This window comes from Vulpes vulpes, chromosome 8 (assembly GCF_048418805.1).
Source record: "Vulpes vulpes isolate BD-2025 chromosome 8, VulVul3, whole genome shotgun sequence".
Lineage (NCBI taxonomy): Eukaryota > Metazoa > Chordata > Mammalia > Carnivora > Canidae > Vulpes > Vulpes vulpes.
Window position 1 is genome coordinate 28,174,423 of NC_132787.1, and position 27,326 is coordinate 28,201,748.

The following is a 27,326-nucleotide window of genomic DNA, read 5'->3' on the forward strand; positions in this document are numbered from 1 at the left end:
TTTTATATGAGTTTCATGAGCAGTGATTCTATCTATTCAGGTCTCAGTTCCCTCTAAATTGAGCTAACAATGGAGTCTTTGGCATCTGTAGAAGGACATAATGCCACAGCTAAGATAAATATAACCCTGTACAATAATTGTTAAGGAAATATTTAAAAATTGCACATAGTTCATTGTCCAGTGAGTTCACTCAGATGCAAAGAAAAAACTACTTGAAGACTAGAATTGTAAAATTTAATAAAAGGAATCTAAGATATATGGCAAAAAAAATCAAAGGTGAAAAAATTAAGTAAAATGAAAGCAATTTCAAGATAAACATTTTCAAAGGAACTTTAGTGAAATATAAACTCTGTATTTTGCCAACAGCGTAAACACAAAGTTTATGGCCAAGCAGAGGATTAAGTTGGAGTATTAATCCTTACCTGGGCAGGAAAGTAAGAGTATCAAGTACTAAGGTAACTCTTAAGGCTTAAGGTGAAGTAGAAACTGCCCAGTGTTTAGGTTGCTGTGCAACAGAAGTTCTCCTATTTTTGGTCTCAAGACAATTTTAACACTCTTAAAAACTATGGAAGATTCCAAAGAGTTTTTGTTTATGTGGGTTATACATATCAAGAATTGCCATGTTAGAAACAAACCCAGGACATTTAAGAAATATTTATCAATTCATTCATTCATTTAAGATAACATCAATTGCCCCTTTATATGTTAACATAAATAATATATTCCTGTGAGAAATAGCTATGCTTTTAAAAACAAAGAAAATATTAATAGAGAAGAATGATACTGTTTTAGATTTTTGCAAGTGTCTGGAATGTCTGGCTTAATAGAAGACAGCTAGATTTCCCTATCTGTTTCTGTATTAAATCTGTTGCATGTCTGAAAACACTCTACACCCATGAGTGAATACACATGACAGATGCAAGTGACATTAGAGTTATTATGGAAATAATCTTGACCTTGCAACACCCCTGTAAGCATCTTGGGGACTGCAAAATTAGTTTTGAGTTTTGGCATGTGTTATTGTTTTGGCATGTGTTATTGTTGTGGGGCCATAAGTTAAGGAATCAGCACCTGTAGGTTGGTTTTGAAGATAGCAGCACATCAACTTATCTTTTTCCTGAATGACAATTGGCTTTGAAGTCATGTGACCAACACTTAGATTTGGGGATGACCATTCCTCTTCCCTTAATCATTTACAACTCTTCTCAGAGGGCAAAAGGGACATCACCAAAAATCCAGAGAAGCTTCAACAGGGCCAACGGCATCATGAAGTGAAATTTCAACAGAAAATACACTTTTCAACTTCTTCCACTTGACTTGTTATTTTGTCATTTGTATTCCTTTCTATTTTCTCCCCACATCATTGTTTTTCTCTTTTGTTCTTCTTTTTCTAGTTTGAAATATGATACAGGGTCAATATCTTACTAAAAAAAAAATTTTTTTTGAAGGGATGGGTAAAAGCCAAATGGCAATGTAACAAATGTCGACCTTTAAAAAAAGCAACTTTGGGTAAAATGGAAAGCAAAGAAATCCGAGATCAAATTTAAGTGTAACAGAAATGTCAGACTTCGGAATACACAGTGAGAATTCATGCAGAATGCCATGAGGCTATTCATAGTTAAAAGCCCCAATGTCAGGTTAGAACTAGAAAACTATCAGAAGTGCAGAACAGTTTCTCCAGCAGGTTTTGAGTCTGATGACACATCAGCATCAGCTTGGAATAAAAATGTCAATATGAATATATTTGCTATTTTTCTAGTACTAAAAATGATCAGATATGACATAAGAAATTTTTTTCTAGGGAAAGTGAGGAATAAGGATCCTTTAAGATGATTGTAAACCTCTACCCACTGAATAATTCATGTTACTTCAAGGATTTTCACATGATTACAGAATATTAGAACTCAACTTGGAGACCTGGATCAATCTCCTGATTATACAGATGAAAAAACTAAAAGTCAGAGAGTTTGAGCTGTTTGTCCAAGGCCATTTGTTGGTGGCAATGAAACTAGAATCCAAATATCTAGAATACAGACCAACAGGCTTTCTTTCTCCTCTTTTTTTTTTTTTAAGATTTTATTTATTTATTTGAGAGAGAGAGCATGAAAGAGAGAGCACATGAACAGAGAAGAGGGGTAAAGGGAGAAGCAGACTCCCAGCTAGGCAGGGAGTCCAATGCAGGACACAATCCTAGAATCATGACCTGAGCCGAAGACAGACACTTAACCTACTGAACCACCCAAGCACCTAGCCAGCAGGCTTTCTATTGTGCTTCTAGGAGGGCCTTTTTATATTTGACTAGATATCATCATATAGACTTATATGAAATCCACAAGATGAGCTTGAACTTATTTACTTTCCTGTATTATTACTTATTATTTATCCATAGAGACATAATAGTAATGTAATTTGTCTAACTGGACTGGGATATTGGCCCAGTAGGAATAAAAATGATCCAAAGAGACATTAGGAACTGTGCAGAGATACTTTCTGATGGATAGCCCATGGATTTGCATATAGGAATTGAGAATTAACTGTATATTCATGGTATTAATTAGATGTATTTATAAAGAGTAGCTATTGATTTTGTTCTATATGATTATATTTTTGATTTAATGTATAGATAAGTTTAGAAAGGCATTCCATAAAGCTAGTGGTGTACTGGAGGCACCACACAGGAATTTTGTGTTTTTTTAAAAAAAGATTTCATTTATTTGAGAGAAAGAGAGAGCGTGGGCGCATGAGCAGAGGGGAGGGGCAGAGGGAGAGGAAAAAGCTGACTCCCTGTTGAGCAGAATCATGATATGACATGACGCTTGATCTCAGGACTGCAGGATCATGGCCTAAGCTGAAGGCAGACCCTTAACCAACTGAGCTACCCAGGCACCCCAGAAATTTTGTGTTTGGATGGATTCAACATTACATGCAAAAGCAGCACGATGTTACAAAAAAGAATAAGGGATTTTGAGTTTAAATATGAAAGATCTTTTTTTTCCTATCTTACACTTTCTTTCTAAGGGATTTTGAGTTTAAATATGAAAGATCTTTTTTTTTCCTATCTTACACTTTCTCTCTAAACAAATTTATCTATACCCTTGACTTAATTCTTATCTTTCTGTGGATGATTTCCAAATTGGGATTTCTAGCTTAGATTTCTTCCTTGAACCACCACAGCTATCTCAAGCACACATCAGAGCCAATCTACCCCAAACTGAATGGCAGGGTTCTTCTTCTAAAATCTATTTGTCACCCAGAGTGGCCTGTCTAATGAATATTTCCATTTTCTTCCTTCTTGCATTATACAAAAACCTAGAAGTAATCCTTGACATCCTCTTTTTTTCACTGCCCTTCCTCATTCAATCCTGTCACTTTTGCTCTTAAGGGTTCTGATTCTGTTCATTTTATTACATCACCACTACCATACTTCTAAGGCTCACTTCCTATCCTCTAACACTTGAACTATTTCTATAGCTTCCTAACTGTCCCCTCATTTACTTTTGCTTCTCTCTTCAAATTTGTGCTTCACTCAGAAGCCAGAGTGATCTTTAAAAGATTCAAAGTTGTTCAAAATATTCCCTTAGAAACATTTGTGCTTTTCTATTGCTACTAGAATAAAGATCAAGTCGCTTAATATGGTTCTGTTTAGGAGTCCTTAGAAAACCAGTTCTAGCTCCATCTTTTCTCTCTTTTTTTAAGATTTTATTTATTTATTCATGACAGACACAGAGAGAAAGCAGAGACATAGGCAGAGGGAAAAACAGGCTCCTCTCAGGGAGCCAGATGTGGAACTCGATCCTGGAACTCTGGGATCATGCCCTGAGCCAAAGGCAGATGCTCAACCACTGAGCCACCCAGGCGTCCCAAGTTCCATCTTCTAAACATACCTGTTAATCTTACATCATACATTCCTTCCCTAGACTCCAGGCACACTGGCTCTATTCTAGTTTCCTAAATGATGTTACTGTTCCAGGGCCCTAGCACAGATTCCCTCTTCCCAGAACACTCTTCTCTTACTCTACCATTTTCACTAATTCATTCCCACTCTTCCTTTGGATTGAGCTCAAACATAACTTCCTCAAGGAAGACTTTTTTCCAACTTGAAGAAAAGGTTTGGTTCCTTTGTTATACATTTTCATAGAACCATGTACCTTTCATTCAGAGCTGTTAGAACACCTGCCATTTTATATTTATAATATGATATGACTTATTTCTCCCTACCTCCAGTAGACGGCAGTCCACAAAGGCAGGATTATATTTCTTTTTTGTGCATGATGCTAGCTTTAGGGCCAAATGAGGTGCTTTATATGAGTAAGCCATGAGTAAAAATCCATTGAGTAAATGAATAGACAAATTGGGCTTCAATCTCTTCATCTGTAAAATGGAGGAAATTGTAAATGTTGGTAATAAGGGACGCCTGAGTGGCTCAGTGGTTGAGGTCTGCCTTTGGCTCAGGGCATGATCCCAGAGTCCTGGGATCAAGTCCTGAATCGGGCTCCACACAGGGAGGAAACTGCTTCTCTCTCTGCCTCTCTCTTTGTGTCTTTCATGAATAAATAAATAACATCCCTAAAAAAAATAAAAATAAAAAATAAATGTTGGTAATAATATTAAAGAGGTTGTTTTGTAGAATAAATCATGTATTATGAAAGTGCTTTAAAAGCTATGTCATTATTCAATTGTGAAATATTTATTAGCATCTAAATATTTATTATTAAGATACTAATTCTATAATATAAATTTTAACAAGTGAATTTAACTTATTTAAGCTTAGTCGAAATGAAATTATTCCCAGAAATTTACCAATTTTTATAGTTTGACGTAGAAAGAATCTGAAAACTCTAAATTCTTCCTATAATTATGGAGAAGATAATAGTGATAAGGACGATTGGTAGAATTTTACTGAGCACTCTCATAAGTACCTTATCCTATAAGGTATACAATGTTATTACCCCTGCTTTATAGATAAGGAAATTTGCCTAAGGTCATTCAAGTAATAAGTGGCAGAGCCAGATATGTCTGATTTCAAAACTTATGCTGTCCACTGTGAAATTTGGAAGCAACTCCAAAAACTCTCTAAAGGTACACAAAAGATAAGATATATACTTTTGGGTTTATGCTATTCCACATTTCTCATTCTCAGTATAACAGAAGAATATTGACTCTTTCTTTATAGACAATATTAAAACTTCCACAGTTTTCTCTTCCATAGTCATACTTATCTATAATTGTATTCATACTCTTCCTTGTCTCACACCTGGGATGAAGAAGTTACTATCTTCCTTTCCTTGGATAAAGTTCCCATATGTGCTTTTGTTCTAGGCTATTGGCCATTGATACTGTCTGACTGTGCCACTTTACCATCTCTCTACTTTCTGATCTCCTCATGCATCCTTTATGTCAATTTGTAAACATGCTTGAAGCATTTTTAAAAATATTTTTATATATTCATGAGGGACACAGAGAGAGAGAAGCAGAGACACAGGCAGAGGGAGAAGCAGGCTCCATGCAGGGAGCCTGACATAGAACTGGATCCCGGGTCTCCAGGATCACACCCTGGGCTGAAGGCGGTGCTAAACCGCTGAGCCACCTGGGCTGCCCCGAAGCATTTTTATTTGAACAAGCATACAAACCCCAAACCTCAAAGCCTTTGCCATCAATCCTATTTCAAGACTCCTAATTTATTTAATTTTTATTTCCTCTTTAGGATCTTGAAGTATGGCATCCAAATTTATTGCAGTATCACAATTTTCTCACAAATATCATAAGTGACTGCTCTATTCTCAATCCATTTATTTGCTTTTAGACTTAATTCTATTTAATATCTCTCCAAAACCTTTGACAACCTTTAAAAAAAAAAATATATATATATATATATATATATATATATATATATTTTAGAGAGAGAAAGAGAGCATGCATGAGGGTGTGCAGAAGCAGAGAGAGAGAGAATTTCAAGCACACGCCCCACTGAGCATGGAGCCCAATGTAGAGCACCATCTCAGGACACTAAGATCATGAGCTGAGCTGAAACCAAGAGTCTGATGCCTAACTGACTGAGCCATCCAGGCACCTCTTTTGAAAACCTTTTTTATGAATTCTAAATTACCACTCCTTTCTCGATCTTCTCTGACCTCTTGGTCACTCTTCCTGTTGCTTTTCCTGGCTTTGCTTGCTCTATACTCATCTTAAAATGTTGTCCTCCAGGATTCCATCTTTTGGCTCTTTCTATACTTCCTCTACATATATCCACATAGTCCCTCTATTTCTATGGCTTCAATTACTGATCTCAAGCCAATAATTCACATATTATTTTTCAAGATTTGTTTTCTCTACTAGGCTTCAAGTCTGAACATACAAATGGATACTGGTCATCTCCTTCTAGGTACCCCCACAGGTTTTTAATTATACAACATGTCCAAAACAGAGCCTGTATCTTACACCACCCAAGTTTTCTCTTTCTTCTATAATGCTTGTCTTGATTAATGATACAGTTTTCCATCATTTACCCAAAACAGAAAGCTCCAAGTGCTCCTTATCTCCTCTTTTTCTGCTTTCCTTTGAAATATGTCTCAGATCTGCTCTGTGGATCTCTACTATTTTCAGGCCCAGACCATTTTTCAAATGGACTATTTCAATACCTGACATCTATCTAATATCCTTGCTCTCATTTTCTTTTTTTTTAGTCCATCCTTCACATTGATGCCAGAATTATTCTTATATAACATAAATCTGATTGTATGACTCTCATTCTTAACAAAATTCCATGGGCTGCAGAAATGAGTCCATAGTAACTACCTGGCTCATGAGGCCTAAAACATCCTATCCTTTTCTGTCTTGTCTCATAGTACAATTCCCTTCTAATATATTAAATTACTGACTATTCTCTGAACCTCTATAACTATGCACATGCTAGTCTTCCTGAAATGCCATTTCCTCTGTTTTCCACTTAGGAAATGACTATGAATATTTCAATTCAGAATTCAATTCCCTTGTGAAGATTTCCTTACTTTCTCAGAAAGAATCTGTCCCTCTCTCCTTTGGGCACATATAGCACTTAATACTTTGGTTACAGTATGGAATATCCTATGGGGTGATCTTTAGTATTAGTCTTTTTCTCTAAATTGTTTCTTTAGAGATATTCACTGTGACTTATTATTCAGTCTCTTTGATTCATTGCATGTCAATTTCCACATACACATACTTGTGCCCAATATATAAATGGGAAAGATAAACCATTATCCATCACTTAATTATTTAGTCTAACGTGGAAATTATAAATGTCTCCCTTTTCCATGTTCCATACTACCTATTTACAACGCTAGTCAAGAATATCTTTAGTATAAATTAATCACAACAATAAAAGATATAGTGGTTTTGCGCAAACATGTTTTTGAAACATGTTTCAAATATGTTTTGAAACATGTTTGAAACTGATCTTGGAAGCTAAGGCACTGTCTGTTAAGTCTTGCTCTTCTTCCTGCAAAATAATAATTTTACATCATGTGGGATGGCAAGTTCTAGTACCTTGTCAAATTTTTATTTAAGCTCCTGATGTAATGCTCTGATGCCAACTCAGAGTTGCTATTTTTAAATGAATACTTTCCTTGAACTGTCTTTTAATTCCTTGGGTAATTTCTGCTTGCTATTAGCAGTTGAATAGTTATGCCCATGCATCAGACTTCAAGAAAATAGCAACCATCTGTCAAGAACCACAGACCTTAGCCCTTGGTCTCTGGTATTCTGACAGCACTGCCTTCTCTAATGGAAATATCAGTACCTGGTGAGCACACGGCTGGCACTCAGTAGTGGAAATATTAACACCCCATGCCCCACACTAGGTAAATTAAATCTCAATATGTCTCTTGCTAAAAATAAACCAAAAGGAGGTGGTGAATCTTTGGACAGGGTTAAATAAATAGTAATATTAGAAATTCTCTGAGCTAGAAATGGAGCACACCGGTTCTCAAGAGGTTAAAACATTGGAAAAATAGACTATTCAAAGGAGAAAAAAATACAGATCTCTGAAGACCTCACTCTGACAACTCAGTTAACAAGCACAAACTGTTTGTTCTCAGAAAAGTCAGCTTTTGAATTTAGAGAAGTTGAAAGGTTCATTTTTGGAAACAGCTTGTCCTCAAGTTTTTTAGTAGTTCAGTTAAAGAGAGTGGGAGTCATAGAAGGAGTGCAATGGAAATATTTTAACCTTTCCTGTGACCTTCTTTGATGCATGATAAGGAACTGTCCGATGTTCAAATAAATCAAATTTCTACTAAGTTTCCTGAATGATGCTTAATAAACAATACTCTACTTTAAAACCAGTCCCTAAGACAGAACATAAAGACTCCTAACTCGGGGAAACGAACTAGGGGTGGTGGAAGGGGAGGAGGGCGGGTGTTGGAGGGGAATGGGTGACGGGCACTGAGGTGGACACTTGACGGGATGAGCACTGGGTATTTTTCTGTATGTTGGTAAATTGAACACCAATAAAAATTAATTTAAAAAAATTGTTAAGTAAGATACTCAGAATTAAAAATAAGAATGTATGTAAAAAAAAATAAAATAAAAAAAAATAAAAATAAAACCAGTCCCTATAATTTATAAAAATCTGTTCAGGAAAAAAAAGAAATTACACAGTGAGTGAAGTAGAAACATCCAAGCATAAGATAATTAAGTACTACTATATACTATCATAAAACAATTTTAAGATAGTTTTATTTACATATTTAATATGTATATAGCTTAGAATATTTCTGTAGAAAGGTTGTAAGCATCTTAGTTAAGATTTCAAGCTCTAAATCTCTGGATTTAACTTGAGCTCCTCAATTTACTAGTGTTCCATTGGGTAACTTAATGTCTGTAAGCCTCAATTTCCTCACAGGTACAATTGGGATAATAATAGTATTTGCCTCATAGGGTTATTGTGATTATTAAAATTAGATAGTACTATGGGGCACTAAGGAACAATTTGATCTTTATATTTAAAATATTTAGTCAAATAGATTTTCAGCATCTATTTAGGTAGAGGAGGCTCACTATAAACAGAATTAAGCTTATTTATCAGGGATCAGAGAATATTGAAGTCCATCTAGCAAATCCTTTCATTTTCCAAGTAAGAAAATTCAGCAATATTATAGGCTTCATTCTTATAAAGATCTTTGTAAGAGGTTGCCACAACTCTGAGCACAAGCACAGGGGGTTGGGACTCAGAATCCCACTAGAGCAGTGAGCAGTGTGGGACACTTCCACAGGCCATGGTGGATCAAGTACCTATTGTTTGGCTTCAACCAGCTGTTTTGGCTGACCGGGTCAGCTGTCATTGCTTTTGGACAATGGTTTTGGTTTGGAGGCACCATGACGGATTTATTGTCAGAGGATGAGTCACCAGAGTATTTCTACTGGAGCTCTATGTTCTGTTTGGAGCAGGAACCCTGATAATACCTGTGGGCTTCTTTGGGTGTTAAGAAGCCATGAGGAAGCTGCAGTGTGTGTTTGGCTCTTTCACCTGCCTACTGGTGATATTTGCTGCTGAAGTAACCACTGGAGTATTTGTTTTTATAGGCAAGGGTGTTGCCATATGACATACTCAGACCATGTATGAAGAGGCTTATAACTATTACCTTCCAGATAGGGAAAAAATGAAATAGGACTCTCAGTACTTTCCATTCAACATTTTAGTGCTGTGAAACAAAAGCTCTGAACAGGTCCAACCCACATGCCCAAAGATGCTTCTAGGACACAGACATTGTATTGATGAAATTGAGACCATAATTAGCATTCAGCTTCAGGTCATCAGAATGTGTTGGTATTGGAATTATGGGTCTCACGATCTTTGGCATGATGTTCAACATGGTACTTGGCTGTGCAATGCTAAACTCATGAGATGTGATGTGAAGCCACCTCTACATGAAAATTACAAGTTACAGCTTTTACACAGCTGTAGCAGGAGAGGTCTCCTAGCTCATTTCTAATATTGATGGATACTTAGAATCTTAAATAATTTGTTGCTACTTGTACATTGCACATGGATGCAGGTTTGGTTCATTACTGATTTACTCCCTGAATGAATGCCTAGTACCTATGTTAACTGAAAGTATATTCATGTGTGATCTGCATGTTTCTGGTATATGTATTTTACATAGTAAAATCTGTTTGCTGGGAATTCGATTTCTTGTTATGTCAGAACAACAACCTATTTACCTCTAAGGGAAAAAAAAAGATCAAAAAGCATTTATAAAGTTTAAAAACTTGAGTATTCAAAACAAAGATTTTTCTAAGATATGTTCCATAAATACTATAAAAAGGTATTAGTTGACACATTTAAATGTCTTTTAAAAAGATCAAGGTATATCTCAGTAAAACAATAATAGTCCTCCACTTCCCCCAATTAAGCCAGTTTATGCTTTAAGAACTAGGAAGCTGTTATACCGGTGAGAAATTAGGTGAGAAAAATTAGGCTCACTAAATTAGGCTCAGAAATTAAATTTCTGTTGAGAAAATTAGGCTTTAGAAATATAGAGATTCAGACTTCTATTTTTACCTTCACAACTAATATTCTTTTTTTTTTTTAGAGATTTTATTTATTTATTCATGAGACACACACACACACACACACACACACACAGAGAGAGAGAGAGAGAAAAAGAGAAGCAGAAACACAGGCAGAGGGAGAAGCAGGTTCCATGCAGGGAACTTGACGCGGAACTCGATCCTGGGACTCCAGGATCATGCCCTGGGCTGAAGGCAGGCACTAAACTGCTGAGCCACCCAGGGATCCGCTACAACTAATCTTTTACAATTTTAATAGCTTTATTGAGATGTAATTCAAATACCATACAATTCAAGTGTATAATTCAATGGTTTTTTCATGTTCCCAGAGTTGTGTAACTATAACCATAAAAAGAAACTTAATATTCACTAGCAGTCAACCCCCTTTTCTCCCAACCTATTCTAGACCTAGGAAATCACTAATCTACTTTCTATATCTACAGATTTGCCTATTCTGGACATTTCTTATAAGTGGAATCATAAAATATGTGTTCTTTTGTGACTGGCTTCTTTCATTGAGCATATTTTCCAGGTTTACTCATGTTGTAATATGTATTATTATTTATTCCTGTTTATTATCGAATGATAGCACACTGTATGGATAGATCACATTTATCTATTCTTTAGTTGATGGCTACATGGGTTGTTTATCCTTTTTTGCTGTTGTGAATACTGCTGCTCTGAATATTTGTGTATGAGTTTTTGATTGAACATGTATTTTATCTGGGTATATATTTAAGAGTAGAATTGTTGGGTCATACAGTAACTCAATGTTTAATATTTAACTGAACTGAACTGAAAATTATTTTCCAAAGTGGTTGCACCATTTTACATTCCCACCAGCAATGCATGAGTCTTGCAATTTCTCCATATCCTTGCCAACACTTGTTATTATTTGTCTTTTTAATTATAACTATCTTAATGAGTGTGAAATGGTATCTCATTGTGGTAGAAAAAGAGAACCCCTTCTCCTCCTTTTTCATCCCAGAAGTTTTGGAAAGTACCTAATTTTAACATAAACTTAAGTAAATCAGTTTGAAAAGTGCTTTGTGTCACTCTCTCTCCCACATTTCTTCTTCTGTCTGGACATTGAAAAAGAATCCAGAATAGAACTGGGCTCCACAATTCTTCTCTGATTCTAGAGATTGCAGACTTTATTCATGGCATCAGTGAATTGATGCTATCAAGACAGTTTTAAAATAACTCTTCTTGGCTCTATTAATATAAAATAGAAGCCAAGGAAGAGCTGTTTCCCCAAACCAGAGCCAGCTTCCATATTTATTCCCACATGTTTCTCTGTAACTAAAAGAAGACATCATTACTCCATCCCCAACTGCATCCCTGTATGTTTTATTCTGAGAGAAGACCTAGAGAATATACAAGGGATAGGTTTTTCCCTCTTATTCTTATCATTATCATTGACATGTTATACACCTACTGTAAGTGGGGCATTTTGTATAAAAGATACAGTCTCAATTATTAAAGACTTTTTTTTGAGAGGGGTAAGGAGTATTTTTTATTCTTCTCTGTTTATTTTGTTATTTTTGTAAGAGTAACTAAATTCTTCATTTAAGAAACTATGACCATTAATTATACTTCCAGTTTAATACAGAAGATGCAATTATAGCTTAGATCTGTTTAAAATTTATATTCATAGTTTACATTTATATAAATTTATTATCTATAGCTATTGAAATTGGGAACAACCAGAATAATTATTGAATTAATTATATAGTCCTATTTTTTTCTCTTCAAATTTCTCTCATTAGTAATATCATGCTTGTTATGCAATTCTTACCTAGAAGTCAGAAGTCCGAGTGCCTCCAAAGGGCAAGAAAATTGCCATCTTCTCAAAATGATATGTATTTCTGAAACAGTTCTTTCATCCCATCCAGGAGCACTACCCAGGACCAAAGGAAGGGAGCAGTTTTCATTATTGCAGTAGAAGCGATAAAACCATAAGTATCTTTTCTTTTCCTCAGAGAGTCTGCAAAACCAGAGTGGAAACTGTAATTTATTGGAGTTTGCTACACTAACAAATGTTATAGTACAAAATCTGACTCAGTTCTTTGAATTTCATTTTAGTTCACTTTGGAAAACAAGTCTTTTATTTCTTGAAACAATTTGATAGGTTATTTTATTGTCTTTTTCCTATTAACTTCATTCTTTTATAGAAAAATAAAGTTCAGTTCAGATAATTCACATTTATTTTTTCTTCCTCTCATTCGTGCCACTTTTTTTTAAAAGGCTATTTTGGTTAACAGAATCTCTGTCTCCTTTAGGGTAGAGCAAGTTTTATTTGAATCCCACAACATGTACTACTTAGGACAGAGATAATCGAAAATTTACTCTTACTTTCTTTATAAATTAATTTAGACTCAAGTGGGCTTGTGAAGAAATGACAAATTTATTTATTTATTTAGAAATGACATATTTTAAAGGTAATATTCCTTCATCCCATAGGGAGTTTCATCAGAGTTCAGAAAACTCTACACTAAACTTCAAAAGATCTCATTTATCCTTGGATTTGGGCTTTAAATGCTCATATTTAGCTGGAAGTTTAGAGTTAAAATGCCAGTGAACAGGATTTCTTAAATGCCCAAGTGTTTCCCCCTGGAGAATGGTTCCAAACAGAAGATTGAAATCTAGGACTAGGGCCATTGACTTGCTGACAGTTTATCATGTTTTGCTCACACTCCAGCAGAAGCATTCAGAACCACAGTTCAACTGGAGGACAGCATTTCTCACATGACAATGACAGCTTTTGAACACAGTCTCCTCCAAACTGACAGTGTTGCTTAGCTGAAATTAGCTAAAACTTGAGAAAGATAATGAGAAATATTAAAATATTTTAAAGGTTAATATTTCTTTACATTTTCCAAAGCCATCTTTATCTACAAAATGGAAGGGTTGGATTATAGAGATTTTTAAAAGTATGTTTGGGCCCCTGTCCTATTTTGTCACTACCTCCCCCCCCCCCCCCCCCCCCGCCGAAAGTCCTCAGAAGAAAAAGTTCCATGATAAAATTATTATTATTACTAAGCCAAGTTATTTTGTTCTGATTAAATTCCTTTTTCCTCAATATTGACAAGATATTTTTCTTTTACTTTCTTTTAGTGAAGCATACATAATTAACATCAAAAGGAATGCACACATTCAGTTCAATACATTTTAACAAATGCATATACTGGATAAAAACTACACTCCTTTCAAGATAAAAGTTTTCTCATGCAAACAGAGATAAACACTGGCAGGATTTCTTTCACTCTATATTACTATTATCTATTTTAGAACTTGATGTAAATGGAATCAGAGAATAAATACTTTTATTTATAGTTCCTTTCACTCAGAAATTTGACTATAATATAGGTGTGTGGGTGTGTCTGTGTGCTTGTCTGGGAGTTGCTAAGTTTCTTATATCTTTATAAGTAAAGTTATTTGGGTTGAAGTTTAAAACAAATTTGTGAAATTTTGACTATTAGCACTTTTTTTTTTTTTGGCCTTGATCTTTCTCTCTACTCCTGTGTGTTCAATACACATATTGTCAGTATTGTCTGACAGGTTACAGAGATCTATCACACTTTTTATGATTATGTTTTTCTGTACTTAAACATGGTGTATTTTTTATTACCCTCTCTTCAAGCTCATTGTTGTTTCTTTATTATGCAATCTACTAAGCCATTCCTGGGATTTTTAGAAAATTTAGATATTGTGTTTTTTAGCTTTTAAATTTCCAATTTTATTTACTGAGACTTCATTTGTTCACTCATATACATTTTTTTTTTTTGTAAAACCACACATGTCTTTATGATAGTTGTATTAAAATCATAATCTGCTAGTTTAAATATATTTGGATTTGTTTCTGTTAACTGCTTCTCCTATTCTGGGCTATGGTTATATATTCCTGAGTCTTCCTATATCTAACAGTTATTGATTGTATGTTAAATATTTAAGATGCTACACTGTCTGCACTTTGCCATCTTTTGGGTGTTGAAGGTTTCATTTTTTAGTAGGCAGTTTAAATACTAGCAGATCAGCTTTAGCCTTTTGAGGTTTGTTTTTATGATATGTTAGGTTGGGCCTAGCATAGTTGTTAATCTTGGGCTACAGAACACTTATTCTTAGTATGCATCTTTCTGGTTCCTTTGTTGAATGGTTGGGGTGTTCTGGGATCTTCTATAATTCTTACTGGTTAATATTTCTTTTTTTTTTAAGATTTTTATTTATTTATTCATGAGACACACAGAGAGAGAGAGAGAGACAGAGACAGAGACATAGGCAGAGGGATAAGCAGGCTCCATGCAGAGAGGCCGACGTAGAAAAAGTATTTATTCTAGCCGGGGTCTCCAGGATCAGGCCCTGGGCTGAAGGCAGTACTAAACCAGGGAGCCACCTGGGTTGCCCACTGGTTAATAGTTCTATGCCTTCCAGCATTGTGCAATCTGTGGAATCTACATTCATTTCACACCTCCCTGTGGTGGCTCTTTTGTAAGCCTTACAAAATGTTTACCTGTTCATGAGTAACTTAATACTTAGTTATGTATTTCTGTAGCTCCTATCCTTCTGTACTGTTATGGTCTAGAAATTCCAGCTGCCTCAGCATCATTAAACTCTGATCTTTGCTCATTTTTTTTTTTTTTAAATCTCAGCAAGACTACTTTGATAATCTTCTTTGATTATACCTCCCAGAGCCATGATGTAGAAAGTGCCTCCAGGCTAAAAGCCACTTTATTCATGAGTTCACCTCAAACCCCATCCAATTTCTGAAAGCAGTTGTTTCATATATATTTTTGTGTATCATATTCCTTTAAGTCAGGAGGATTAGTCGAGTAATAAGTGCCTGTCATAGCTAGAAATGGAAGCATTAATTTCTTTCAAAACATGTTTTTCTATCTTTTATCCTGGAATATTCTTCAAATTAGAAACATTCTTTTAGCTGTTATCAAGAACATATATTTTTAAAATTTTTACAAATACTATACGTACATTTTTATTGAATCTCATTGAGTCTGAATTTCCTGACTCTGATTACATTTGAGAAATTTAAAAAGAAAAATTGTCACTGTCTAAATGACAGAGTGTAGTATTCTGAAACAAGTTAATCTGATGTTTTTGAAGTTAATCTGATTCTAACACAAATTTTATCACATTGAAGTCCATTCTTCATCTTTTTCACAATCCAGAATGAAATTCTACTGTACTGAGCTTAATAATTGTATTGGAGTAAATGAAACAGAGGAAAATTCTGCTTGTTTTATGTATAAATTATTCATTTAAATAGAAACTGAGGTCTAAAACAAGTTGGGATTCATTGGGGTAAACTTAAAAAAACAAACTTCTAATATTTTTTTTTAAAGATTTTATTTATTTATTCATAGAGCTGCAGAGAGAGAGAGAGGCAGAGACACAGGCAGAGGGAGAAGCAGGCTCCATGCAGAGAGCCTGACGTGGGACTCAATCCAGGGTCTCCAGATCACACCCTGGGCTGGAGGCGGCGCTAAACCGCTACACCACCAGGGCTGCCCACAAACTTCTAATATTTAAAGGAAGTTACTATCCTAATTTGTTGCTTTTGATCTTTCTTGTTTGAATATACTTAAAATTTCAAAGCATGGCATCTTCTTCATATTTAAAAAAACATTACAATACGTTAGTCTGATATGTGACATACTTGTTAAATCGAATGTTTTATATTTTTGAGTAAATAATAGAAATAGAGTAAGAATGCTTCACCTAGTTAATAGTAGTCTAATATAACAATGGATTATCAAAATGTGTCATGAAGACTATGAGTATTCTTGTTCCATCATTTACAATCCTTAAGGCAACTTTTTATATCAGATATTACATGAAGGAGCTTTATTCATTATAACATGTATTTTCATGTATTATTTATCAGCACAGTGTACAATACTGAAAATATAGTGACAAATAAGATAGATGGGTTCCCTGCTCTCCCAATTCTTACAAATTTATGAGGAAGAAAAGAAAAAAAAACCACATTAACGAACAAGAGGATAATAGTTGTGTTATGTGTGATATTAAAAGGTAATAAGATAGAGAGTAAAGAGAAAAACTTAATTAGATAGAGTAGTCAAAGAAAGCTTCTTCGAGAAGACCACAATTTAGTGAAGACTCGATCTACAGGATAAGATGATTCAGTTATGTGATGAACTGAAGAAGGAGTATTTCAGTTAGAGGGAACACCAAATAAAAAAGTCTTGAGATAGGAGAGGGATCAGAACAATTGAAGTATAAAAAGGAGACTGATTCATTGGCTTGAAGTGAATGAGGAAAAGAGTATTACAAAGTGAAATTAGAGATTACCCAAAACAAAACTCTTGATCATACTCAACACCTCAGTCTGAAATGACCCAAATTTATTCCTTCTCCAGAAAATGACTCTAACATCTGCCTATTTAATCATTTCAAAACTTTGGATTCTCCATTGACTTCACTTGGTTTCTTGTTTCTCAGTCAGCTTATCCTCTTGTTACTATTAATCAAGTCATGTCTTCTCAATTTCCAAAATAGATCTCCCAAATCCAGACATTCCCCCAATATCTATTGTCATCCCCCTAGTTTTAGCCACCATGACCTCTTGCTTAAAAAGTCACATCAACCGTCTTGTATACAGCTTTCATTCTTACTTTCTCAACTTGTGGTCCAAGGTATCACTCAAAAAGATTACTTAGATCACATGACTCTCCTGTTCAAAGTATTTTAAAAATTTCTTATTTTTGGAATAAAAGGCTTTATCTCATTTTATATCTTCTCACAGTATACACATAAAAACTTATTTCCATAGCTTTATTCTTTTGCATGCATTAATGAGCACAATGAGCTATGGCTTAGATATTACCAAGGAGAAAGTACCAATATCACTAATTCTTTTATAGCTCTTCCTGGGATTTTATTTTATTTTTCAGAGAATTTGACAAAATTTAAATACTCCTTAGTCACTAACTTAATGCTAATAATACATTATTTATAAACTTTCTTTTTAAATCTGCCATGAAAATTAAATTTTGCTTTTTCCTATTTACTAAAACAACTTTTACTCAGTTGAAGGATGGTTGAGCAACGGTTTATCACTGTTAAATGCTCATATACATCTAATCAGTCTCTGTTGTACTGAACTGAATGATTTCCAATATTTTTATTTGTTCTTTGACTGAAGTTAAAGTTGCTAAAAGCAATGGGAAAAATCTTTAAAACCATATAAAATTACTAATTTAGCTCCTAATCATTAATTGATCATCCAGCAGGTGTGACTTCAGGTAACAAAAGGAGTTTTGTTGAAAGGTTCACTCTTCAAAGATATTGGTGCTTCCAGTATGACTGATCACCTCAAAAACAACACGACCTGGGTCACTTACAGTAAGGGAGACTGTTTCTGTGAAAGTCTGGCAATATGTTTTAAACACTCTTTTGGTGGTTCTTCAAGATTACTTCTATTTTCTTCAGAATCAAATTTCATATACTCCAACTCAGTAGCTGGAAAATCAATCTGAAATAAAGAAGTGATTTTCCATGTATTGAATGCCTCAAAATACACCATTAATTTAATATTCTCTAAGGTTTGTAGAAACGAAAGGAAAATTCCTGTTTTCTGTGCTTTTTACAAAAAATAATTTATAAAAGAATCATTTGGATTGGAGCACCTGGGTGCTCAGTTGGTTAGGCGTGCAGCTCTTCATTTGGGTCAGGGTGTGGGATTGAGTCCTGCATCAATCAGGCTCTATGCTCAGCACAGAGTCAGCTTCAGGTTCTCTCTCTCTTTCTCTTTCTGCCCCTCCCCCCACTTGTGCACATGTGCATGCACATTCTCTCTCAAATAAATAAATAAATAAAATCTTTAAGACAAAAAGAATCATTAGGGTTTGGACTTGGTATTTAAATATACATGGCATTTAACAATTCCTCATTTAGATACATGGTATAAATTAATCTGTAATGTCTGAGGAAAAGAGAAAACATAACATGACATTTTATAAATTTAAATGTTATATTTGTTTAATGCTGAAATTATATCCTTTCTACAGTTCAGTATTAAAATTTCTATGTAGGGAGGAGGGGCAAGACGGCGGAAGAGTAGGGTCCCCAAGTCACCTGTCCCCACCAAATTACCTAGAAAACCATCCAATCATCCTGAAAATCTACGAATTCGGCCTGAGATTTAAAGAGAGACCAGCTGGAACGCTACAGTGAGAAGAGTTCGCGCTTCTATCAAGGTAGGAAGACGGGGAAAAAGAAATAAAGGAACAAAAGGCCTCCAAGGGGGAGGGGCCCGCGAGGAGCCGGGCTGAGGCCGGGGCGAGTGTCCCCAGGACAGGAGAGCCCCGTCCCGGAGGAGCAGGAGCTGCACCGACCTTCCCCGCGGAAAGGGGCCCGCAGGGAGTTAGAGCAGGACCCAGGAGGGCGGGGATGCCCTCGGGCTCCCTGGGACAGTAACAGAGGAACTGCGCCCCGGAGAGTGCGCCAAGCTCCCTAAGGGCTGCAGCGCTCGGCGGGACCCGGAGCAGCTCGGAGGGGCTCGGGTGGCGGCTCCGCGGAGGGGGCTGCGCGGCTCCGGGAACAGCTCGGCGGCGGCGGCTCGGGCAGAGGAAGAAGCTCCGCGGAGGGGGCGGCGCAGCTCCGGGAACAGCTCGGAGGGGCTCGGGCGGCGGCTCGGCGGAGGGGGCTGCGGGGCGGGAGCACGAATCCAACAGCGCAGGCCCCGGAGCACAGGGCGCCGGGACACAGCCCAGGATCCGGCCTCCCCCGGGACAGGCAGAGGCCGGGAGGGCCCAGAACAGCGAGGACGCTCCTGCCCCGAGCTGAGCAGATCAGCGGCCCCGCCCGGAGCCTCCGGGCCCTGCAGACGGAGAGCCCCGGAGCTACTGCGGGAGCTGACTCCAGGGCTCCAGAGCTGCCGCCCCCGCCACTGTGGCTTCCTCCCGGGGCCTCACGGGGTGAACAACCCCCACTGAGCCCTGCACCAGGCAGGGGCAGAGCAGCTCCCCCAAGTGCTCACACCTGAGAATCATCACAGCAGGCCCCTCCCCCAGAAGACCAGCGAGACGGACCAGGTCCAGGGGAAGTCAAGGGACTTAAAGTATATAGAATCAGAAGAAACTCCCCCGTGTTTTTTTGTTTTTTGTTTTGTTTTGTGTTTTTTTTTTCTTTCTTTTTGATTTCTGATTGCTTCCCCCACCACACCCCCCTTTTTTCCTCCTTTCTTTCTTTTTCTTTCTCTTCTTTTTTCCTTTTTTCTTCTTTCTCTTTTTTCTTTTTCTTTTTCTCTTTTCTTTCCTTTTCTCTCTTTTTCTCCTTTTCCCAATACAACTTGTTTTTGGCCACTCTGCACTGAGCAAAATGACTAGAATGAAAAACTCACCTCAAAAGAAAGAATCAGAAACAGCCCTCTCTCCCACAGAGTTACAAAATATGGATTACAATTCAATGTCAGAAAGCCAATTCAGAAGCACTATTATACAGCTACTGGTGGCTCTAGAAAAAACCATAAAGGACTCAAGAGACTTCATGACTGCAGAATTTAGATCCAATCAGGCAGAAATTAAAAATCAATTAAAGGAGATGCAATCCAAACTAGAAGTCCTAACGATGAGGCTTAACGAGGTGGAAGAACCTCGTGAGTGACATAGAAGACAAGTTGATGGCAAAGAGGGAAACTGAGGAAAAAAGAGACAAAAGACCATGAGGGTAGATTAAGGGAAATAAATGACAGCCTGAGGAAGAAAAACCTATGTCTAATTGGGGTTCCCGAGGGCGCTGAAAGGGACAGAAGGCCAGAATATGTATTTGACCAAATCCTAGCTGAAAATTTTCCAAATCTGGGAAGGGAAACAGGCATTCAGATCCAGGAAATAGAGAGATCCCCCCTAAAATCACTAAAAACCGTTCAACACCTCGACATTTAATAGTGAAGCTTGCAAATTCCAAAGATAAGGGGAAGATCCTTAAAGCAGCAAGAGAAAAAAAGTCCCTGACCTTTATGGGGAGGAATATTAGGGTAACAGCAGACCTCTCCACAGAGACCTGGCAGGCCAGAAAGGGCTGGCAGGATATACTCAGGGTCCTAAATGAGAAGAACATGCAACCAAGAAAACTTTATCCAGCAAGGCTCTCATTCAAAATGGAAGGAGAGATAAAGAGCTTCCAAGACAGGCAGGAACTGAAAGAATATGTGACCTCCAAAACCAGCTCTGCAAGAAATTTTAAGGGGGACTCTTAAAATTCCCCTTTAAGAAGAAGTTCAGTGGAACAATCCACAAAAACAAGGACTGAAGAGATATCATGATGACACTAAACTCATATCTGTCAAAAGTAACTCTGAACGTGAACGGGCTTAATGACCCCATCAAAAGGCGCAAGGTTTCAGACTGGATAAAAAAGCAGGACCCATCTATTTGCTGTCTACAAGAGACTCATTTTAGACAGAAGGACACCTAGAACCTGAAAATAAAAGGTTGGAGAACCATTTACCATTCAAATGGTCCTCAAAAGAAAGCAGGGGTAGCCATCCTCATATCAGATAAATTAAAATTTACCCCGAAGACTATAGTGAGAGATGAAGAGGGACACTATCTCATACTCAAAGGATCTATCCAACAAGAGGACTTAACAATCCTCAATATATATGCCCCGAATGTGCGAGCTGCCAAATATTTAAACCAATTAATAACCAAACTGAAGAAATACTTTGATAATAATACACTTATACTTGGTGACTTCAATTTAGCTCTTTCTACCCTCGATAGGTCTTCTAAGCACAACATCTCCAAAGAAACGAGAGCTTTAAATGATACACTGGACCAGATGGATTTCACAGATATCTACAGAACTTTACATCCAAACTCCACTGAATACACATTCTTCTCAAGTGCACATGGAACTTTCTCCAGAATAGACCACATACTGGGTCACAAATCAGGTCTGAACCGATACCAAAAGATCGGAATAGTCCCCTGTATATTCTCAGACCATAATGCCTTGAAATTAGAACTTAATCACAACAAGAAGTTTGGAAGGACCACAAACACGTGGAGGTTAAGGACCACCCTGCTAAAAGATGAAAAGGTCAACCAGGAAATTAAGGAAGAATTAAAAAGATTCATGGAAACTAATGAGAATGAAGATACAACTGTTCAAAATCTTTGGGATGCAGCAAAAGCAGTCCTGAGGGGGAAATACATCGCAATACAAGCATCCATTCAAAAACTGGAAAGAACTCAAATACAAAAGCTCACCTTACACATAAAGGAACTAGAGAAAAAGCAGCAAATGGACGCCACCCCCAGCAGAAGAAGACAGTTAATTAAAATTCGAGCAGAACTAAATGAAATCGAGACCAAAAGAACTGTGGAACAGATCAACAGAACCAGGAGTTGGTTCTTTGAAAGAATTAATAAGATAGATAAACCATTAGCCAGCCTTATTAAAAAGAAGAGAGAGAAGACTCAAATTAATAAAATCATGAATGAGAAAGGAGATATCACTACCAACACAAGGAAATACAAACGATTTTAAAAACATTATGAACAACTATACGCCAATAAATTAGGAAATCTAGAAGAAATGGACGCATTCCTGGAAAGCCAGAAACTACCAAAACTGGAGCAGGAAGAAATAGAAAACCTGAACAGGCCAATAACCAGAGAGGAAATTGAAGCAGTCATCAAAAACCTCCCAAGACACAAGAGTCCAGGGCCAGATGGCTTCCCAGGGGAATTCTAACAAACATTTAAAGAAGAAATCATACCTATTCTACTAAAGCTGTTTGGAAAGATAGAAAGAGATGGAGTACTTCCAAATTCGTTCTATGAGGCCAGCATCACCTTAATTCTGAAACCAGACAAAGACCCCACCAAAAAGGAGAATTACAGACCAATATCCCTGATGAACATGGATGCAAAAATTCTCAACAAGATACTAGCCAATAGGATCCAACAACACATTAAGAAAATTATTCACCATGACCAAGTAGGATTTATCCCCGGGACACAAGGCTGGTTCAACACTCGTAAAACAATCAATGTGATTCATCATATCAGCAAGAGAAAAACCAAGAACCATATGATACTCTCATTAGATGCAGAGAAAGCATTTGACAAAATACAGCATCCATTCCTGATCAAAACCCTTCAGAGTGTTGGGATAGAGGGAACTTTCCTCGACATCTTAAAAGCCATCTACGAAAAGCCCACAGCAAATATCATTCTCAATGGGGAAGCACTGGGAGCCTTTCCCCTAAGATTAGGAACAAGACAGGGATGTCCACTCTCACCACTGCTATTCAACATAGTTCTGGAAGTCCTCGCCTCAGCAATCAGACAACAAAAACACATTAAAGGCATTCAAATTGGCAAAGAAGAAGTCAAACTCTCCCTCTTCGCCGATGACATGATACTCTACATAGAAAACCCAAAAGCCTCCACCCCAAGATTGCTAGAACTCATACAGCAATTTGGTAGCGTGGCAGGATACAAAATCAATGTCCAGAAATCAGTGGCATTTCTATACAGTAACAATGAGACTGAAGAAAGAGAAATTAAGGAGTCAATCCCATTTACAATTGCTCCAAAAGCATAAGATACCTAGGAATAAACCTAACCAAAGAGGTAAAGGATCTATACCCTAAAAACTATAGAACACTTCTGAAAGAAATTGAGGAAGACACAAAGAGATGGAAAAATATTCCATGCTCATGGATTGGCAGAATTAATATAGTGAAAATGTCAATGTTACCCAGGGCAATTTACACGTTTAATGTAATCCCTTTATCAAAATACCATGGACTTTCTTCAGAGAGTTAGAACAAATTATTTTAAGATTTGTGCGGAATCAGAAAAGACCTCGAATAGCCAGGGGAATTTTAAAAAAGAAAACCATAGCAGGGGGCATCACAATGCCAGATTTCAGGTTGTACTACAAAGCTGTGGTCATCAAGACAGTGTGGTACTGGCACAAAAACAGACACGTAGATCAATGGAACAGAATAGAGAACCCAGAAGTGGACCCTGAACTATATGGTCAACTAATATTTGATAAAGGAGGAAAGACTATCCGTTGGAAGAAAAACAGTCTCTTCAATAAATGGTTTTGGGAAAATTGGACATCCACATGCAGAAGAATGAAACTGGACCACTCTCTTTCACCATACACAAAGATAAACTCAAAATGGATGAGAGATCTAAATGTGAGACAAGAGTCCATCAAAATCCTAGAGGAGAACACAGGCAACACCCTTTTTGAACTTGGCCACAGTAACTTCTTGCAAGATACATCCACAAAGGCAAAAGAAACAAAAGCAAAAATGAACTATTGGGACTTCATCAAGATAAGAAGCTTTTGCACAGCAAAGGATACAGTCAACAAAACTAAAAGACAACGTACAGAATGGGAGAAGATATTTGCAAATGACATATCCGATAAAGGGCTAGTTTCCAAGATCTATAAAGAACTTATTAAACTCAACACCAAAGAAACAAACAATCCAATCATGAAATGGGCAAAAGACATGAAGAGAAATCTCACAGAGGAAGACCTAGACATGGCCAACAAGCACATGAGAAAATGCTCTGCATCACTTGCCATCAGGGAAATACAAATCAAAACCACAATGAGATACCACCTCACACCAGTGAGAATGGGGAAAATTAACAAGGCAGGAAAGAACAAATGTTGGAGAGGATGCGGAGAAAAGGGAACCCTCTTACACTGTTGGTGGGAATGTGAACTGGTGCAGCCACTCTGGAAAACTGTGTGGAGGTTCCTCAAAGAGTTAAAAATAGACCTGCCCTACGACCCAGCAATTGCACTGTTGGGGATTTACCCCAAAGATTCAGATGCAATGAAACGTCGGGACACCTGCACCCCAATGTTTGTAGCAGCAATGTCCACAATAGCCAAACTGTGGAAGGAGCCTCGGTGTCCATCGAAAGATGAATGGATAAAGAAGATGTGGTTTATGTATAAAATGGAATATTCCTCAGCCATTAGAAACGACAAATACCCACCATTTGCTTCAACGTGGATGGAACTGGAGGGTATTATGCTGAGTGCAGTAAGTCAATCGGAGAAGGACAAACAGTGTATGTTCTCATTCATTTGGGGAATATAAATAATAGTGAAAGGGAATATAAAGGAAGGGAAAAGTAATGTGTGGGAAATATCAGGAAGGGAGACAGAACATAAAGACTCCTAACTCGGGGAAACGAAGTAGGGGTGGTGGAAGGGGAGGAGGGCGGGGGGTGGGGGGTGAATGGGTGACGGGCACTGAGTGGGGTACTTGACGGGATGAGCACTGGGTGTTTTTCTGTATGTTGGTAAATTGAACACCAATAAAAATTAATTTATAAATAAAAAAATAAAATAAAATTTCTTTGTATTATTATTATTTTTTAAAGATTTTATTCATTTATTCATGAGAGACACACACAGAGAGAAAGAGAGAGAGAGAGAGAGAGAGAGGCAGCGACACAGGCAGAGGGAGAAGCAGGCTCCATGCAGGAAGCCCGATGTGGGACTCCATCCCGGAACTCCAGGATCATGCCCTGGGCTGAAGGCAGGCACTAAACCACTGAGCCACCCAGGGATCCCTTATTTGAATCATTAAATGATAAAAATTGTAGATGGTAATTACACTTTTCTATGTAAATACCTGAAAAAATAAAGAGTTACTCTGTTTGTTTCTATTTCAGGAAGTTTACAGGGTGGTGAACCACTCTGTATACATGAAATTTCTGGTAAAAATCTGTTTAAGTGTATAACCAAATACAGAATTTTTGCTCTTGCTCTGTAGTTCAGATTTATAGACAGAGCTAGTATTCAGGCCTCCTTTTTTTTTTTTTTTTCAGAATGTGCTTTCCATTAAATCATGTTTCAGTAATAATCCGATTCTAGTAAATTTGAAAATTAGTTAACAAAATATATAGTTTCAAACTATGTAAATGAGCTAGATATTTTAGTGCTCCATATGTGTGTTTAAAGTTATAATACATTTTTTCATATTAAAAAATCTAAATAATTTTTCTCTGCTGACCTATGTTGGTTTGGGGTCTCATAGAAAATTTAGGAACACTATAAGGTGGACTGTGTGAGTTACAGCTTGAAATACAGTTGAATTTATTTGGGTTATTTTTTTTTAAAGATTTTATTTATTTATTCATGAGAGACACAGAGAGAGACACACACACAGGCAGAGAGAGAAGCAGGCTCCACGCAGGGAACCCGATGTGGGACTTGATCCCGGGACTCCAGGATCACACCCTGGGCTGAAGGCAGGCGCTAAACCGCTGAGCCACCAGGGATCCCCTATTTGGGTTATTTAGTGGAAAAATGTTTTGGTAATTTCATAACCTCTAAAATTTGTCTCATTCGTTTTTGGTGTAATTTTTGTTATACTGTATCATTTATTAGTCCAATATGAAAAAAGAACTAAATCATAGAAAAAGCAACATTATAATAAATTTTGCCTCTTCACACAAAGATTAATTTTGGTCCCTTAGGGAGAAGTAACTCCAGTATTAGCAAGAGTAACTACAAGTTACTCTTTGTATGCTCAAATGTTTTTAAACACACGAAACAAAAATAGTAGAAATAGTATTTGATGAGCTAGTTCAATATTATGTTGGTTTTAAGCAAAGAGCAGGGTGGATGAGTAAACTAAAGCTACTGGATGAGAATATAGAAGTATCCCTGTGTACAAATATATAATAAATTATTTGATATATTTCATTATGAATTTTTAATTTCTGATATATGAATGTGGCCCTATACAGATTGCATTATCTCATATATTATTACTGATTCCTGATCCATTGATAGAAAATATTAGAATTTCTCCCAAAAGCCTCTTATTCTAAGTTTTTCAAAGAAGTGAAGTTCCCCCAAAGTATATGTTATTATATTTGCTCTAGAATTTTTTTGAGTATCATGCATTATGGTAGATATAAAAAGTATCCATCACTTTCAGAGAACTTAAAGCCTAATTAGGAGAAAAGATATACATTAACAATTAAAGTATGGTTATGGTACAATATATATACATAGCACCCCAAAGTTGGCTTCAAGTCAGTAATGGCAAACATGATTCTGGTTTTCTCCTTCTATGATCGTGACTAACCAAGCCTGGCTTTGGTCTCAAAAATATTTTTAATAGAGTGTTCCAGGAGATCTCCTCAGATGTCTCCATTGTATATGCCATGACATCTATTTATTATATTACATTCCTGTCTCAAGCATTGAGGATTCCTGATTTTAAGAACAACAAAATCATGAGGCTCTTTCCTCTGGCATACAGGATAATATTCAAACCTGATTATCCTACCCTCTAATTCATACCTCCTTATATGTCTGGATATTGACTTCTTGTGTTCCATTTATGCCTCTTACTTCATTTCATCTCCTCATCCTTCTCCACTTACACTTGACCACCATGGTTCTTACTATGACTTCATGACTTGGAATTCCATGAGAAAGCTTCTCTGAATATCCACAGTGTCCATGACCTACAAACATGCCCATAGGTACCCATGGGCCCAGGTTTGGACCCACATGATTCTGTCAACTTGTTCAGAGAACTACCCCCTGGACTGTAGATGTCTTTTGGATATTACAGGGCATGTGAGTGTTAGACCATAAGCACTATAGTAGTTCAGGGGAAGGAAGAATGCCTACCAACTGGATGGCAATTATGGTGAGTCCTAAGGAAGGAACTGTAAAAGAGGGATCCATAAGACAGTTCAGGTGTGATGGAAAAGAAAAACAAAAAACAA

The 27,326-nt window shown here is 36.9% G+C and overlaps 1 protein-coding gene and 1 pseudogene across 5 annotated transcripts in view; one reads left to right on the plus strand and one right to left on the minus strand.

Annotated features, from left to right (window-relative positions):
* PIK3C2G (phosphatidylinositol-4-phosphate 3-kinase catalytic subunit type 2 gamma) overlaps positions 1-27,326 on the minus strand; it is a 364,684-nt gene that overhangs the window by 198,580 nt on the left and 138,778 nt on the right. For 4 of the 5 annotated variants that reach the window (XM_072765938.1, XM_072765940.1, XM_072765937.1 and 1 more), the window contains exons 15-16: positions 17,925-18,055; positions 12,344-12,532 (exon numbers count right to left, since the gene is read on the minus strand). In XM_072765938.1, the coding sequence (XP_072622039.1) occupies positions 12,344-12,532; positions 17,925-18,055 (320 nt within the window). The remainder of the gene's footprint in view (positions 1-12,343; positions 12,533-17,924; positions 18,056-27,326) is intronic. The other variant, XM_072765941.1, reaches the window with a different exon arrangement.
* On the plus strand, positions 7,825-9,891 carry LOC112917612 (tetraspanin-2 pseudogene; annotated as a pseudogene).